The sequence below is a fragment of the Micrasema longulum genome, unplaced genomic scaffold (assembly GCF_059751315.1).
Source record: "Micrasema longulum isolate JH-2025_06_02 unplaced genomic scaffold, ASM5975131v1 h1tg000241l, whole genome shotgun sequence".
NCBI lineage: Eukaryota > Metazoa > Arthropoda > Insecta > Trichoptera > Brachycentridae > Micrasema > Micrasema longulum.
In genome coordinates this window covers 40722-60442 of record NW_028277446.1, presented here as the reverse complement: position 1 = coordinate 60442, position 19721 = coordinate 40722, and the positions used below count along the sequence as shown (strand labels likewise).

General features: G+C 30.8%; 1 protein-coding gene across 1 annotated transcript in view; it reads left to right on the top strand.

The window, feature by feature from the left end:
- LOC148283419 (D-galactoside-specific lectin-like) overlaps positions 1 to 19721 on the top strand; it is a gene marked incomplete at its 3' end in the record, with an annotated part of 48225 nt that overhangs the window by 18639 nt on the left and 9865 nt on the right. Inside the window, exon 2 of the mRNA XM_088223547.1 lies at positions 5403 to 5623. Coding sequence (XP_088079673.1) covers positions 5403 to 5623 — 221 coding nt within the window. The remainder of the gene's footprint in view (positions 1 to 5402; positions 5624 to 19721) is intronic.

Here is a 19721-nt window from a genome sequence, read left to right as displayed (position 1 = left end):
TTTTCCCGGGAGGAAATCCAGCCTGTTTAAAAGCATTTGGACATGCTTGAAACAGTGTTGATTAATAAAATAATTGAATACATATCTATTCTTAACTAATTTTACCATCTCTGTACAGATTGCGGTCCCGTAGTCAGTTTCACATACTCACTGATCAGAGGTCTGAAGTTCGAACCCCACTGTACCACAAATCGATTCTCTTTTTTTTATAGTAAGTTATTTACACGTCGTAGAAAATGGACCCAAAATTAAAATATTTGGATTATTTTTACTTAATTGAAAAAAAACGGAATAAAAAACCGAGTTGAGATAAACTCACCGTGTTTAATAGTGGTTGACGCGTTTTCTACTATTCTTGTAATCCTGGCTTCGATTCTTGGATGAGTGGACGTGAAATATTGATTAATATTGTTTTTTGACCTTCAATATGTTTCTTGACTAGAACCTGACAAGTTAGACTGATCGCGTTACCTTCATGAGTTAATTAGATAGATATTCAAACTACCCTGCATTTAGTTTATCGATACTTTTCCCTGTGCACCAATGGGTGTGAAGAAGGAGAAGACGACGACAAAAAAAAATCTGTCCTTGAATGTTTCTACTGTGATCATTTTCACCATTTTTATTGCGTTCTTAATGTGGTCTTTTCATTTGAAACCACAAAACATTCTACAATTATTGTTTTTGAGATGGTATATTTTAATTCAATAAGGAAGTTCAGTGTTTTTTTTTATTTGTTAATAGACTATTAAATTAAGCCCAAAAATTTTTTTTTTTTTTTACATATCGTATTATCAGCGCTATGATTTTTTAAGGTTTGGTATTTCTGAAATAACTCCGCGTGTGACATCAGCGGTTGTTCACTGTTAGTTCTTCCCATTGGTTTGTTGACGGTAAGCCAACCGGATATCCTTCACAGCTGTCACATCATTGGTTCGTTTATACGAACCAGTGACGTCAATCTAAGTAGTACGTTTTTATTGAAATATTTTTTTCGTACATTTTCCAGAAACTTTACCATAAAATTTAATGCTCTAATTTTTACCGCGCGCAAGAAAACATTTTTTGTATCCAATTTCCCGTGAGGCTGAAGTTCCTCATTTACGACATTTCCATTTTAATTTATGTGATTTTCAATTAGTCGGTGCCTTAAACGGTGATTGTGATTTTAATAAAACAAAACAAAATATTTTTTATAATGAATTCTTCATACACGTGGTGTGTTAGATTGTGGAGTCCGATATTTCCCCCCTGTATTATTCAGCATTATTTTCCCCTTTATAACTTACGGAAGCCATTAAGGATATTATTTAGGGTATGAATGTTGGAAATTAAGGCGCAAATAGGCAACACCGCTTTATGGATTAGGTTGAATATTTATTTTACATTTCATAACTAATTAATATTATAGCCGCTTAATTATTTACAAAAATCACATAAAAATATTTATCATATCAAATGTATCAATTCTTCGTTTCTTGTCAGGTTTCTCCGACGTTGGCGATCACTGCAGCGAAAGCATTTCTTTACCACGCTATTTTTATATTCCACAGCCAGGGCGACTGCTTACTGATGTACTCGCTGTAGTGATTCCTGGGAAAATATCGAGCCATAATCGGGAGAACAACGTAAGCGACAAATAGTGCATTGTGCAGGAGAAGTTTTTTTTAAATTTTTGTTGCATATATATTATTTTTTTTATAATTCGGCAAATGGAATTCGTAATGGTTGGTTAGTGCCAATACTGAAATGACAGCCAAATTTTTTAATACCTTCCGCTTTTCAAAAAAACTGGCGGTAATGCTGTTTTGCCTATAACTCTGACAGTGGTCCAATCTAGCGTAACCGCCTACATTGTCGTCAGTTACGTTGTTTTGCTTAGCTTAAAAATAATAAGTCAACATATTTTTTTTAAGAGTAAAATGATGAGTTATGCATTAAAAATTATAATTGGCCATTATTATTAATCAATATATATCATAATCGGTACGTGTTTTTTTTAAAATCTATAGAAATCTACTTTTATACATCTAGTAAATGTTATAACTGTAACTATAAAAAAAAGAGACTAACTCGTTTACATGGAGATTGTCTTACACTGTTATATTTATTTTTTTATTAGAATTAACATAATTTTTAATATACGAGGACATGAGAAAAAAAAACATAGGTTCTATTAAAATTAACAAAATAATAATTCATTCATACTAATTAAAATTGAAAATAGTTTCTACGCTTGTTCAAATAATTTATTTAAATTTACTTTGAATTTATTTATTGATATATTTGTACTAATAATGTTTAGTTCATTGGGGAGATTATTGTAATTTTTGACAGCTTTGAAGACAAAGCTATTTCAACCGTGACTTGTGTGGAATTTAGGGATTTTTATATTATTTTGGTATCTGAGTGACTTATTCATCTAATTTTTTTTTATTTTCTCTTCTTTATAAATTTATAAAGCGGAATTAGTATTATAAAAAAATTGTGTCTACTGTTTGAACTTTAAATAATTTATGTAGAATTTTCGTATTCAATGTTGAGGGTTTCTTTAAAATTACTTTCATAATTAATCTTTGTAATATTTTTAGGAGGGTTAAAAATATTTGCAAATGCACTACCTATAATTTTGGTTTATTTGTAAATTTAGTTTTTTTTGTTATAATGGCTGTTTTCTTTTAATAATAAAAATAAATATAAATAATTATCCTTAAATGTGCCAGGTGAATTTAATAGAGGTAAGATGTTTTTAACACCTGTGCAGGGGGCAAAACTTTTCCTTGAAAAAACGCATTTCGCCAAAAATTTCGGTTCGTTGTTCTGCAGATTATGGCTCGATATGACCGGCGTGGTTTCCCGTTGCCTTCTCTAGTGGATTTTTCTGTCAGGGTTACCTTCCCTTAGCCGTCTGGTTCTGGTTTGAAGGCGTCGGAAACTCGCCATTCATCCTCTCGTTATCTGCTGTGATCACACCGTAATGAGTGTGATCCCATTGCTCAGAGCTCGCGAAGTAGACGCTAACAAGTTGGACTAGTCAGTAGTTTTGCCAATGGAATGCAACTGGGCGTTCACAGCATTTTGAAGAATCACAACTTTCAGCAAGATGTGGCTCACTGCGACCCTACTGACAGTTTGAACCTCTTACTAAATTTATGAATATTGATGCATTATTGCTTTTAAGATAAATTATATTTTTGAGACGGAAATATGAAGCTCTTGACATTTACGTGTAAAACGATCTGTACCTTCGAACATTTTTACACACCGCGAAGAGTACATTTGACGATAATATAACGCAATAATAATTTGAAAAATTTAATATTGGTAGTGTCGCAAACTCACTGATCAAAAGTTCAAGGTAAGGACCTAGATCTGCCATAACTTAATCTTCATTTTCTTTTATTTGGATATTTACAACTAATCGAAAATGGCCTTATATTGGGTTTTTAGTCAATAATAAATTAAAAAACAATAACACTTATATGTATATAGCTCAGTTTGGTATCACATAGATGAGTCTATTTATAAAACAAAATTGTCAAAAAAATAATAATGTATAGAAATGCATTCATACATATATGCATAATTCTATACTTGCAGATAAAAATACTATAATACCTTTATAAAAAAATATTACACTGTACTAAAAAACAAAGTAAAAAAAGGAGTCCTCCCCCTAAGAAAACCTGTTCTAAAAAAGACTACCTGTACAGTGTTCAAATTTTTTTTTAAATTGTTCTCATATATTTTTTTTAAATTTTCCCATTCTTATTTTTTTCACCCAAATTGTGATTTATTTTTTGAAATATTTTTGGTTATCTGCTTGACTTATTTAGTGGGAAAGCACATAAAACAATTTTGGCTGAAAAGTAATCCTTGCTTCTTTGAACAAATGTTCCTTTTTTTTAATATTGACAATAATATCTTATATCAATATAATTTCTTGCCTCTGTCATATCGCACCCCCTGTCAAAAGTTTCACAACTCAAAATGCGTCAAAATAAGAAAAATGACCACGAATTAATATAAGTTAATGTATTCAGTATAAATATACACAAATACTTAACCAATAGCAACGATTATTTATAAAAAAATATCTTTAATTGTTAATTTTGTCATTTAATATATATGTTATGACCATAAATAAAAATCACGTCAGAGTGTGCCATTATGCATTTGTATGCGGTTATAATGAACTTTTTAATTATCTCCGTTTGGCACTGTGTACTACATTATATTAGATAAATGTCATACTTAACACAAAACATATTTTTGCCATATATTCCCGACGCTGAGCAGTAGGATGGATTGGTCAATGTATGGGGATTTTTTTTGTCATATTTCGTAATGGTCATATGCGGAAAAGATGTTCTGTCATGTGCTTGTCACAAATAAACATATTATCAAAAAACATTTACATTTAACATAGCCACAAAGCACTTAAATTTGAAAAAAATTGGAGTTATTTCCTAATGTTCATTTGTATGGTTTTGTTTTAAAATATTGATAAAAAAATTAGAAAAACATACTATTACCTTTTTCAATAATAAAAAAAAAATGGATAATTATAATTATTTGACCCCCTCCGAAAAATTATTGTATAAACCTCAAAACGGCAATATGTTTAATCTAGCGAAGATACTAAGAAATTTAATATTTAAGTTCTTTGTTTATGTATTTACGTCAATTGTTATAAAAATTAAAACAAACTAGTGTCTCTACATGGTTTTGTACCATATATAAAAATAAATTATTATACAAAGATATTACAATAAATATAAAACGGAATGTGAATATTCAAGAGCTTCACCTGTTTTCCGTTCGATTAAATAGGTGTTATTTTGTTTTATGCGGCACAAATGCCAATTTCATTCCTAAGGAGAACAGGAGATTCTAGGGAAAACAACTTATAATGATTCTAGATAGTTTAAAAGTTGTATAAGAATGTAGAAAAAAAAGTCTTCAAAATATTAATCAAATTTTTTCTTTCTTTTTTTCATGTCCTGGATTCCTGTTCATCTTCCGGTGGTCCATTCCGTCAAACACAACTTCAACTTTGGAATCTCGTTCTACAACCGAAAAAAAATATAAATAATCATTTGGATACTAAAAACAAAAAAAACGATATGATTTAATAATGTTCAAAACTTTTTGTAAAAAAAAAATAAAATAAAAAAACGAACACAATCAATTTTGTGAACACTTTTAACTACTGCTAACTTTTTACCATGGTTAAAAATACCACTTTTTTTGATTGCCAATCAACATTTTTAAATACGAAAATTAAACAATTTATATTCATGTGCACAATTTCAATATAAATTTAACAATAAATACGGTGTGTTTAAACGTTTTAAATACGACTTGGTGGTTTTCGAGTGTTTTTTTTATTGGGGTGACAGCTCTACTGTCAGGGACATTGAGGACGTACCAGAAAGCCGCTTGTGACGAAGAAATGGTTACGCTAAAGTGTCCGAGAGGGACGTCGATTTCGATTCAAGTCGCGCAGTACGGCAAGTCGGCTCCTACTCAGAACTTGTGCGCGACCGAGCTTGCGCAGTATACTCCGACAATAGTAGAAATTGTCGGAAACAGCACGTGCACGTGGCCGAACGCCCTACAGGTGAGTTGTTTCCTTTTTACTCAATATCGCATCCCTGCAACATGAAAGATTCTCACACTAACATAACATACTAACATTTCACATAACACATTAAAAAGTAGTTGATTTTAAAAAAAGCTACAAAAATATATTTTAACTCATTAAAATAATACTTTCATTATTCTTATTGGTACACCAACCGCAGTGTACCTTGATATTTTTTTTGTTACGTGAAGATAAAATGATCAGTCTTACGCTTCATGTACCAGTCTAGGGATTATGAAATATTCTGGTGTGAAAAAGCTCCTTAAAAATAAACATTTCATATCAATCATGTCGGGAATCGAACCCGACACCTCTTGCTTGCTAAACAAACGCTCTGACCATTACACCACGAGGCCAAAAAAATAATATTTTAAGTATGTTCAAATTTTTGTAGGGCCGGATTCTAATCCTCGTTAGTAATCAAGATTGACATATGTATATTACAATAGAGATGGATAACATTTAAAAACAGAATTACAGAAGTCTAGGAATTTACGGTGCTTTTGACCTGTCACTAGCCGGTTTAAGTGGTTACTTTATAAACTGTGTAACATTCACGAGATTGTTCTCATTTGACCATCTGTATTTCCTTAACTCTTAAATCTGTTAAAATTTTTAAATAAATAATTTAAAATGTATTTTTTTAATTTTAATAGTACCTACATTTACATCTTGATAGATTATTAAAAAAATAAAAACTTTGTTTTTATTGTAACAGATACAAGTTTATTTTATTATAAAAAGACTACTTTAGTTTTGGGAGAGCACTCCTCGCATAAAAGTGTGATACAAAACTCTCTTAAACCTATAGTGAGATTTTTTTAATATCATAAACTTGAATGCGTAACACATAACTAAGTTATTTTTTTTTTTTAATGTATACATTAGAAAATGATAAAAAAATATTCGCTTATATAAATAGTACGAAATTTATCACGTTAAGTAAGTTTATTTTAAAAAAGAACAGATATATAATATATTTTATAAGCTGTTGAAAAAGCCAAAAAAAAATTTTTTTTGAAAATACCGCATAAAAAATTCATTTCAATTTTGAGAAAATATAGATTTTTTATTAACTTATTAATTTACTTATAAACATTTTTTTACACATTTTTTGAGATGTAGGTCCCCCTACTCCATGGGACCAAAAGTATTTGGGTTAGTTGGGACGAGTAATTAGTAAACACAGACCTACGAGTAATTAGTATATCTACAAATATTATATAGGATCAGAAACGTAATAATAATTTTAAAATAGATATATATATAAATATGGCTCATATATTATATGGTAAAGAGCAAACTCATAAATTTGGTTAATATTTAATAAAAAATGGATTGTAAATAAAAATGTTCAAGATAAGCTGTGATTGGTGTATCAATGCAGTGCCATATTCACCATAAGTTGTGGAAAGGGAATAAAAAAAAAGAAAAAAAAAGGAATAAAAAATTAATTAAAAAAAAACATATTCAGTAATGTGATATCATTTTCTAAAATAAAATGCGTCTGTGTTTTTTTATACGTACGTAGATCATAAAATAAAACTATATGTATTTATAATAAAGTCTAAAATAATAACATAATTGAAAATACATTTATGTAACATGTGAATGTAAAGTTTGTTAAAACGTACTAAAATGAAAGCATTTAAATAGTTTTATTTAACGTGTATGAACGAAGATAATTTATATTCAACAAATTATAAATATGCTGCTTAAAAAACCTAATTACCTCATAACTAATAAATATTAATAAATTAATACTTTGTAATTACGATTATTAACAGTAAAACTTTGTATCTGTAATTCTCATTTAGTAGTTTTGTAATATTATTTCGATATTATGTTATATTCCACGTATTTTGTGGTTAACGTGTTTGCCGTTTAAATTTGTAAAATTAAAAATAATAAAATAGTAAAATAATGATTATAGTAAAATTATAAATAAACTTATTAATAAAACCTCTTGGTTTAGTTTTACTTTTTATTATTTTGACCAACGAGCGCTTTCACTTGGATTTTTTGACAGAGAAGTTTACAAATCTATAGATGAATGACGAAATATTTAAGATTCATTCTTAGATAAAACATTTGTTTATGGAGTGTAGTTATTAATTTTGATAGATAATTTTATGTTAATAATATTATTTTAGTAGTGAATAATTAAATCAAACGGAGCGTAGTTATAAATTGAATTAATGGTTTAAGTAAAGGAGAGTTCGATAATTCCGATTGCTGGTTAATAATTACTGCATGAAGTTTAATTCTATTAATTTCTTATTTGTCTAATTTTTCCCCTTGTTTTTAAAATGTAGTAATTTAATATTGTTTTCGCTGTCAAAAGTCGTAAATATTCATATTTTCTGTCCCCTGTTAAAATAATTATTCTATATTGACTCCAAAATATGTTAAGAATAGTATAAAAGCTATAAACGTTGTTTACAATGCACCAGTCTTGAAGATGCCTAATTAGGCGAAAGCGCTCGTTGGTCAGAATAATAAACAGTAAAACTAAACCAAGAAGTTTTATTAATAAGTTTATTTACAATTTTATCATAATCATTAACTATGGAGTTTTATCAAGAAATATTTAAAAAAAACATCAATATAGTTTAAATTCGTGTTTATTAACTAATAGTTTGTACCGTGTAATAGTTGGAGGTGGGTATGTCACAGCCGTATTGTAATATGAGCAGAAATAAAATATTTTTGCTAGCCTGATTTTGATCTGATCTGAAATCGTTTATTTTGATCAAGAAGCTAAGGTAGCCATGTTTTCATGTGGAAAACTGTCATTTAAAACTACTGGGAGAAGAAATACGATTTGATCAGTATAGAGAAACAATACACCAAATGTTTTTATTACAAAGGTTCTCAAGGTGTTCTTTAAAAATGTGTTATCCCACTTTTTTGATAACTTAAGTATTTAAAAATAATAAACATAAAATTTTTATCACAATATTTTATTCTATTAAGTACATCTTATATAAACAATGTTTTGAGTTTGCCTAAATTTTTGTAGACAAGAACTGGATTCAACCCTCTAGGAAGCTGTTAACAATAACATATTACGACAGAGATAAAGAACATTTTAGAGAAAGGAATATAGAGAAGTCTAGGCATATACAAGGCTTATGACCTTTTATTGGCTGGCTTATGTGGCCACTTTACACATTGTTTTACATTCACCATTTTGCCTGTATTAAAACATCTATATTCCTTCAATTCTTTCATTTGTTGGTGTTTCTGAAGTTTTCAGGCGTTGGCTAGAATGTAAGTGAAATAATTCAATCAGATGAATCTCAAACACATCAATAAAGGTTTCAGCTCTTTAACTTAACCAACATCAACAGATGGAAGAGTTAAAGGAATATAGATGTTCAAAAGAGGCAGAATGGTAAATGTTACACAGTGTGTAAAGTGGCCACTTAAAACAGCGAATGACAGGTCATAAGCCCTGTAGATGCCTAGACTTCTATATTTCTTTCTCTTAAAAGTTCTTAATCTCTGTTTAAATATATTAATACTCTTTAAATAATAAATTTAACAGCCCAGCTAAATGATCAAAATTAATAAGGTAAATATGTCCAAAAAAAAATATGCTTCTTACGTAAAATATCAATTACCTCAGTTTGAGGTTGGTGTGGCCTAACGCATTTTTGCAAAACACCATCGAATCATAATTTGTAAAGTTTGTAAAGCAGTAGTAATTTTTGGTAATCGGCCTTGTGGTGTAGCGGTCAGTGCGTTTGCCTACCATGCAGGAGGTCTCGGGTTCGATTCTCGACAGGGTTGACATGAAATATTTATTTAAAAAGGCGTTTTAAATCTTTAATATTTCATAGCACCTAGACTAGTATCTGAAACGTAAGACCGATCATTTTACATTCATGTAAAAAATTAAATATGTACAGAAAAATGATCAAGATACACTGCGATTGGTGTAACAATGCAGTGCCCTATGCATCATTAGGTTCGGAAAGGTAATGATGATATATTTTATACAACCAAACAGAAGACATCTCTTCGCAAAACTAATCCCATGGAGTTATTTTTTGTAACTAACAGCTTCAAAATGGTCGAAAATACTCAAACACCATTTGAATATGTACGGTAACAAATAAATTCTCTAATAAAAGATACTTGAATTAATTTACACCAGGGCCTCGATTACAATGGAAAGATAACATTTATCTTCAATTTTATCTGCTTAGCAAAATTAAGTTCTCTGTATGAAAAACAGAATATTCATACTTTTATTAGAATATTTGAGTTTGTCCAAATGTTTGTAGACAAAAGACTGGATTTCCCCCCCTCGGGAGTCATTAAGATTAACAAATTACAACAGGGATGGAGAATACCTTAAAAAGGTTTCAGCTCTTTAACTTCACTAAAATCAACGAATGGAAGAACTGAAGAAATATGGATGTTCAAACATTGGCAGAATGGTGAATGTTACACAGTGTGTAAAGTGGCCGCTTAAACCAGCCGATGAGAGGTCATAAGCCCTGAAAATGCTTAGACTTTCATATTCCCTTCTTGAAGGTATTCTCCATCCCTGTGGTAACTTGTTGATATTCATACTTTTGTTTCCTCTCAACATGTTCAATTATACATATGTAGGTTACCGACAAAGATACTTTTAATGTTCATGCAAATATACTACGTACAAAACTGAGTATATTTGCATGAACATTAAACATTTTTATGTATTTCATTGCTTTATATTTGTTTTATTATATATTATTAATGTTTAAGTAACATGTATTCTTGCCACATATATAAACTTTATATTTGTATAATAATGATTTTTAATTTCTTACATTTGATTAGCTAGGCATTTATAAAAAAAGTAGTTTTAGTTTTTCTTTTTTATGTTATTGTTTTAGTATAGGACTACTTACGCTCTAAAGATAAAAAATCTCCATCTTAGAACAGGCTGTGCCATGTTAGATGAAGACTATAATAAACAGAGAACACTCCGTTTTCATTTTACATTAATTGGTTTTGTATAGATTCCCTGTTATTGAGTATGTATATTTTTTTTTTTTTGCAATAAATTTATAAATACATAATAAAATATAAATATTCATACAGTCGAAGATGACTTTTTTAACTTCTCATTGTAATCGAGGCCTAGGACACATTTGTACTGTCGGCGTCTGGGAGCAAAGGTATACCCGCATTCCAGCAGAAGTGCGATGCTATACGACGAAAGTGATTTTTCGGAAAAAAAAAACTTTAACTTAACAGTAGAAATTAGAAATATTAAAACTTACGTTTAGTGTACGTATTATTTCATTTCGTGCAGTTTAATTTTTTTATTCTAATTCATGAAATTGAAAATATGTTCATCTTAAATAGTTTAGTATTTGTTCATATTACAAAAAAAAACACAAAACACCATTTCAAAAACAGTAATATTTTATTACTTTATTTTATTTACAGGGATGCGATATTGTACAGTATATTTAAAAATGCTTGTTATTGACATTATGTAATGTTTTATCCAGGTGTAGGTGAGTAAAAATAAAATACAAAAACAATTTCATTGTTTACCATCGACGTCGTAACGGAAGTGGAATGTTTGAGTAAAGAATATGGAAGAAATGTATGTGTCCGTCGAATAACGAATTCGGTTCCGGGTGTGAAAAACAAAAATAATACATGAGGTATTTTTTTGGCTCAATGGTTACTCGTAGGTAAAAATGTTAAAAAAGTAAATCGAGAGGAGATAAGCCTGCCTCGTAAGGTAATATTTTTTTAAATTTTATTATTTTTATATGGGAGCTGCTTTATTATTTACCTTGCTTATAATAAACAAGGTTTATATTTGAAAAAGTGTTTTTTTTTTAAAATTATCATCTTAAAATTTATCTAAACTATTGGGATCAGGAGGGATATATAAATGTGGGCTAATCAGGAACTTCTCAACATTTGCTCACGTGGAGAGAAAACCATTTAAAACTCTTCGTGAGAAGCCGGCCTGTTGGCAGTAGTCAACAGGCCTTCCGTTCCAATAGAGGAATGTTCGGCATTTTGTTCTCTACTTTGGTTTATTTTACCAATTGCCTGCCCTATATTGATCATGGATGACGCTACCTCTCGTGTGAGTTCTTTATTTCCTATCACCGATGGAATGTCGCATAGATCTTCACCCAGGCTTCTGCATCGTGTCTCCAGCTGTTGTCTTCGAAAGTTGAAAAAGGGGCAATGCATCAACAGGTGAGGGACATTTTAAGGAGTTTCATCGTTGCATGGGCAGCTGTCGATCTCAGAGAGCTTGAAATGATGCAGGTAGCTCATGAACTCACTATGACCCGTAAGCATCTGGGTAAGCTCCTTGCCAGCATTCTGCATTTTTTTGAAATCATAGGCATGGAAAATGGTACGGATTAACATTTTAGTTACATTTCCGGTAGTCTCACTCAAATAACACTCGTTCCAGAGTTGAAGGGTCCTGCTTTTTATTTTCTTTTTGGCAAAACTGATCGAAAAATCAGCGAAATCGGGGGCTGTTTTCTTAAGCGTAGCTTCCCGAGCCTTTTCGTCAGCTTTTTTGTTGCCAAAGATTCCACAGTGTCCTCGTATCCAGCTAATGTACACTGGTGTCTGCATCGTAGCTTATGGATATCAGGAATCTTGTCCAATCTCGTCCAGAAACTTGTCCATTACAATAGGATCGACCGAATTCCGGTCAGTTATTGCATGGACTCCAGATTTGCAATATGTAGTGTAATGGTTGCCGCGTTTTTATACCATGCTTGTGGTCCTGGGTCAAATTCATGAAAAGTAAAACATTTATTTTTTTGATTCATAGGAAGGGAAAATAAAATTCAAAAATTGGTTTTACACTCTAAGATGATGTAAATACATTATACTTTAAATAAATAAAAAAAAATTCTCTAAGTAAGTGAACAAAGTCACGCTTGCGGCGTGTTAAACAAAATGGCTAAACATGTGCTGAGGCATTGGTCCTTCCTAAATAAGGTAAAAAGGTGATATTGAACAGCCTAATAGATGAAATCCGACCAGTCAGAAATGCAGGTTTGTTTAAGAAATATATGGATTCCAAATTATTTACTCCGTTTGTTAACTCGTTGAGGGTTACTTATTATTTCAATAAAGTAAGTAAAATTTTAGACGAATAGAATCCAAAACTGGAAGAATTTAACAGTTGGTACGTATGTAATACTAATTTTCTAACATTAGTTCGAATTTTTGACGACAACAATTTATTTTGTTTCATTTATTTGCTTCAACTATACTTTAAGTTTTATTTATTTAGAGCGTGTGACTAAAATGATCAATCTTGGTATGTATTATATTTGATGAAAAATTAAACTTCATTAAAAATGTACAGAGAGCATAACAAATAAAAGCATGAAGACTCTGGGATTTCTGTTGCGGACGATCAGAGATTTTGACTCGGCTTATGTAACAAACATTTTGTATGTTGCTTATGTACGTGGCCAACTTGAATGCAATCCGGTTTTAAGGTCATTATAATATTATCAATTTCACATAAATAATATCGAAAGTGTAAAACATAATTTTTTATGTGTCGTTAATTTCAACTCGTTGTCCCAATACTGTAAAACGTAGAACTGGCAGAGGAAGGATGAAAGCCGAGTGAACGCGGTCGAAATTCGATCTCTTAGACAATTGTGGGGGAAATCAATGTATGACAGCGTTACGAATGATGAAATCAGGCGAAAGTGTAAATCTGAGTCAAGTATAATTGATAAGATTAAGAAAGGGTCTCTGAGATGGTTTGGTCACGTAGAACAAATGGACGACGAAAGAATGCTAAAATAAGTATATATGGCGAAAATGAACGGTAACGTGAGACGAGAACGACCAACGAAGACGTGGCAAGATCAGATAAACCAAAAATTTAAGTCCGGTCATGTCAAAAGCGGACAGAACCGAAGGGCATGTATGACAAGATGTATGAATGTGGAAGAAGTTAAAAATGTATGCCAGGATAGATGCGTGTGGCGGTCCATTCTCTCTGCCTACCCCTAAGGGGAAATAGCGTGATGGTAGTAGCAGTAGTAGTAATATTTCCATTCGATTTGAGTCCACTCTTCATAATACCTAAATATTAGGCAATCTCGAGTAAATTCTTTTTTTTCTTAAACGTTGATTAAAACGTTTAATATTTATTCCAAAGGCGCTCTGAATCTTTAATTTTGTGTCTTATCAAACAGATTTGGCATTACTTGGATTAATCGTTTGGTTGAAGTTTGCGGAGACAAAACTGACAGCCGGAAAATGTTTCTTTTATTCGGGAACAGGGTTTAGGGTTTCCAAGAACTCAAAAACTCCGGGTTTTCAAAAGATTTTACGAACCCGAAAACCCAGGGAATTTTTAATCAAACCCGGGGAATTAGTTACATATATTATACATTACAATACCAATTATAATTTTCAACTTGGAATCAGGACAAAATTTAACTACTAAGACTCGGTACGGCTCTCAAACAAATGAAGATATAATATCTTATATTAAGCCGAGTCGCGTAGTACGACATAGCTTTATTTCACTCAAGTTTACAAATTAGGGATACCCAGCGGCAAGTGCGTTATGCACTGATTTCTATTTTAATATATATGTGTACTTTAAAGCTGAAAGGCTAGAAGTCACATTTTTTGCAAAATTGTGCTATGAATATCATTTTGTTCATATATTCAGATTCTATTAATGCTCAAAATATTGGAGTCCTCCGGTATACCACTACTGAGATAGCTTGTTCTAAAACACCAGTAGTGCAGTGTTATACTCATGTTTTCAACAAAGTTTAACGTTTTATTTATTTTAAAGAAACAAACAGTCGACAATGATATAGTTACATAAAAAAAATACAGTTTACAGACAGACCAGCAAAGTTTCTAAATAAGAATAATACATACTTTAAAATTGAGTTACAACAAAAGGGTGTGTTAATGTGCATTTGTATGAGAGTAAGTGTAGATGTGTGTTTATGTGTATTAGTGTAAGAGTAAGAGTTCAGGTGTGTGTAAGTGTGAGCATCATTAAATAATAAGTGGGATCGTATCGCAGACAGAAATAATGAGTCTTAATAAATTTTTAAGTAAATTAAGGGGCATGTAAAATATATCAATAGATGAAAAAAAGGATTATAGTTATACCATTAGTTAGCTAGTAAGTTTTGCTGGTATTAAAGCAGTATTACTCATGCTTTCAACTAAATTCAACGTTTTGCTGGTATAAAAGCAGTGGATACCAAATAAATTCCACAATTTTTTTAAAAAACTACCTCTGAGGCAGCGAGAAATTTTGAGTAAGATTAACTCTTATCGTCATAGTCATAATAAACCATACTGAAAAATATTATATTTTTTTTGTCGTTAATTTCATTAATATACTTTGCTTTTTTTCACATTCTGTTGACTTTCAATTACTGTTTTATTGCTATTAATATCATGTAATAAAATTTATATTTACCAGTTATTTACCTAATCAACTAATGTTTTAATTAATGGCACGTAATTAAATGTTTTTGCTTAAAGAAAATTTAATAAATCCATTGTTTTTCATTCCATATTCTTGATTACTTTTATACTAAAGTCCGAGGATGAATTAAAGGGTTGATTGAATAACAAAAAACATCAATGTCCTTCCGTTATTTGATAGTCCAAAATGTTTTTTTCTTAAATATTCACATCAAAAGCCTATAAATAAAAAAAAACAGCAAAAAATTAGGTTTTTACTTCGAGAGATACATTTGAAACAGTTTTACAACTTCAAACCGTTAGAAGGACCATTTTACCAAATGTTACTTCCAGCGTTTCAGCTTTAAAGAACAGATTTGTTGTATACAGAGAACTATAGTTTAAGGTTTAAAACGCAGTGCGATTATTTTTCAGCCCCGATTAAAAATCACAATCGCAATCGCAAAATCTCAATGTGCGAAGTGCGAAGTTGTAACGGTTCAAATATCGTGAATTTTAACAAAACTATATATCTACACTCCATAGAGTTTTCACAAAGCGAAATATCTACATTTTTTTTTTTGGTGTTGAGTTTTTTTTTAAATCGAAAAAAAATCACAAACAGAACGTGATTTCAGCCAAAAAAAAAGAAGATGTGAAAAAACTTCTGGCTTACTGTATAGTAACGGTAAAATAATATTATTAAAACTCAAAAACTCCATCAAATCTAAAGTCTGGAATGATAAGTATAATATTAACAATCTAGACGATTGTTGGAAATATTTTGTAAGTTACATACAATCTCAATTATTGGAATCAACGGAAACGATTGAAGTCAAAATACCACATAAAAAATTTACTAAAAAACCTTGTGTCACCCAAGGTATACTTATGAGCATTAGGCAAAGAAATAAATTACATCAACAATTGAAAAATAAATAAGACTTGAATCAAATCAAACTTTATAAACGTAACAGAAACTTATGTTGTAAAATTATTAAACAGTCTAGAGAAAAATAATTTCAAAAAGAAATTGAAGAAGCCAATAATGATCCGAAACAGTTCTGGCAATTTTTTATTTTTTTTATTTTAATAGTAGAATTATACATTTTTACAATTTAAAAAAAAAAAAAATTTTTCACTTGCGATATTTTTACTAAAACTAAAATCACACCAAGCCACTTTGTGTAGCTTGTTGGTGATAAATAAAACTTTTATTTAACGTAAATGATAATGACTCAGAGTCTGAACTAGAAGAAGCAGTTGAAGTGGGACTTAAAGATGAAATAGATGCTACAAGTATTGGTGGTTGTACTAAACAAATGTCCCTTTCTGATGAGCTTAGTATATATCTGCAGGAGAATGATAATTAAGAAAATCAAAACAAATCTCAATCTGATTCATATATCATAAAAAAAGAAATTGAATTGTTTCGGGCACCAGAGCCGACCCGAAATGCCAGATAAACTTTTCAGGCCTTTCCAACCGAATTCGGTGGAAGCTGAACGAGCGTTTTCTGTAGTGCGTCTTTTTACTAATAAACTCAGAACCCGACTTAATGATGATACTTTGAGCTCATTGATGGTTGTAAAGTAGTTTTATTAAAAATAGATATTTGTAACACTTTTCTTTATGTTATACATAAAATATATGTATAAGCTTAAAAATGTTAAATTTATTAACAGTTATTTTTAACTAACTAACTAACTAACCATCACGCCATTTCCCCGGAGGGGTAGGCAGAGAGGATAGAACGCCACACCACTCTGTCCTGGTACACTTCCTTTGCTTCCTTCACATTCGTACATCTTCTCATGCACGCACGTCGATTATTCCGACTTTTCACATGACCACTTTCAAGAATTTGTTGTACTTGATCATGCCATGTCTTTCTCGGCCTTCCTCGACTTCTACAACCAGACACATTCGCATCATGAATCTTTTTAGCCGTTCTTTCATCATTCATTCGCTCCACATGACCGAACCATCGCAAAAGACCTTTCTTAATTTGGTCGATAATGCTTAACTCAGCCTTGCATTCTGCTCTAATTTCGACATTAGGGCACCTATCATACATTGTTTTTCCGCACATTCGCCTGAGGGATCGCATTTCAACAGCATTCAGTCTACTTTCGTCCCTTTTTTTCCAACTCCATGCTTCGCTTCCATACATTAGGGTTGGTACCAGAACTCCATTATGAACTGCTAATTTAGCCTCTTGCGATAGACACTTATTTGCTACGACAGACTTTAAGGCACCATTAACTCTGTTACCGGCACTAACCCTCCTTTCAATATCCTTGCCCATATTTCCAACTCTAGTAAACATACTACCCAGATATACAAATTCTTCGACCTGTTTCAAACTATCTCCATTTACTACAATCTTACATTCAGTCATAGTTACATTTCTTTCAAAGACCATGACGCTTGACTTTTGCACATTCATTGATTTTCAACAGTTATTTTTAATATTTGAAATTCAGAAATTCGTTAAATTCTTTTAAAAAACTCTTAATCATTTAAGTCGTTTGCTATTGACCCCTTGGAAACAACTAAAAAACCCGGAAAAACCGTGGTTGTAAATTTAAAGAAACCCGCCAAACCCAAAATGAGTTGCCTGAAGAAATAAAAGAAACTGAAAGCATTAAAATTTTTTATAATTTATTTTTAAAATATACTATTATTTTCTTGAGAAATTTCGATACTTAAATTATCTTTATTAAAAGTTTATAAAATTCTCAGGTCTTATACACTGACTTAATAAAGCATAAATAAATAAAATAAATGACATAAGCTCTTGGAGACGGACTTGTCTCTTGCTTGCACGTAATAATTTACATGCTAATTACGCGCTAACAAATCATTATCTACTCCCACAAGAGCGTTCAGAATTGCATACCTACTTGTTTTTTTTACCTCAAATTATTTTCATAAAAATTATTCGTGTTATTCCAAGGTAATAAACTTTGCTTTCTATGTAATTTTCCCCCTCCCCTAGAACTTCCATATTGGAGTAATGAATGAATTAATGATACTTTATTTATCTACAAATTAATCAAAGATGAGAGGCTTTTTTATTTGAAATAAAAGTAAAGCGTTTCTACTTGCATATCTCATTAACGATGTTCGTAATGATCAAAAGCGCGAAAAATTAAAACGGCTTTTACTACGGCGATAATAATTATTTTTTATGAAATGGTTGTTAGCATAAATTATATTTTCTTTTAAAGCTGAATTAGTAAGAGGGCATCTAATTTGTTTTTAAAGCAGTATTGCGAGTTTTTATTTTCAGAAAAACCGTTTGATTTTTGGCATTAAAAAACTTCCTTGTTTTGATTTTTACTGAAAATAATTCCATGAAATGTACACAAAATATTTTATAAGTATTATACAATTAAATGATTTGTTATGTTTTTTTACTGCATGCCTCTACACTAAATTCAAAGCATATCGATCATCTGTTAGACGAGGTAAGGGTGATCAACCTTACGCTTCAAGTGCCAGTCTTAGAATATGAAATATTGAAGTGTAGAAGTACAATTTTAATCAATATTTCATGAAGACCTTCTCAGGAATCGAACCCAGGACTTCAAGCATAGTAAGCAAACGCACTGACCATAACACTATGAGGTGAACTTATCTCCACTCGATTTCTTTATGAAGGATTTTCATCTGAGAGTATCCATCGAGTCGAAAGCACTCGTCCAGGATTTTGGTTCTATTTCTAACACCGGGTTGTAATCTTAATCGATTTTTTTTTAAATTAAAAGCAATTAAAAGCAATTAAATCAAATATAATTAATGTTTGTTCTACAAGTTTTTTGACCAATGATTACGATAATTCTATCCATTTTTAAACCACAATATTGAAGAAAAAAAACATTTGTAATTGTGTACCTTTTCTTTTTGTAAAAATAAATATTTGTTTATTTACATACCCAAATATTACAATTTTGGTGGCCATTTCCAACGAGTTGTAAATAAATCACTACAAAAAATTAAAATCAATTTGGGTAAAGTAGAATTCGAGCCTCGGACCTCTGATCCGTGATTCACAACTTAAACCTTAAAGCGGAAATGCTTGAAGTCACATTTGGTAAATTGTTCAGGAGAGCGCGAGCGGTTTAAACTTGTAAAACTGTTTCAAATGTATCTCTCGACAAAAAAACAGTTTTTTGGTGTTTTTTTGGATTTATAGGCTTTTGATATGAATATTTATAAAAAAAAAATATGAACGATCAAATAACTATGGGACTTCAATGTTTTTTGTTCTAAACGCCTGGCCCGAGTTCTAATTCCTCCTCAGACAAAAGTATAAAAAAGTAATGTAGAATATTGAATGGATGAATCTCACCCACGTGATAAAGGTTTTAGCTCTTTTACTACAAAAGTCAAGAGATGGAAGAGTTGAGGAAATGTGGATGTTCAAACATGGGCAGAATGGTAAATGTTACACAGCGTGTAAAGTGGCCACTTAAACCGGCAAATGACAGGTCGTAAGGCCTGTAAATGCCTAGATTTCCATATGCCCTTCTCCAAAATGTTTTCCCTCTGTGTTGAAATAATTTTGATATGAAAAACAATGTATTTATAAAACTTTCTCCAGGCAAAA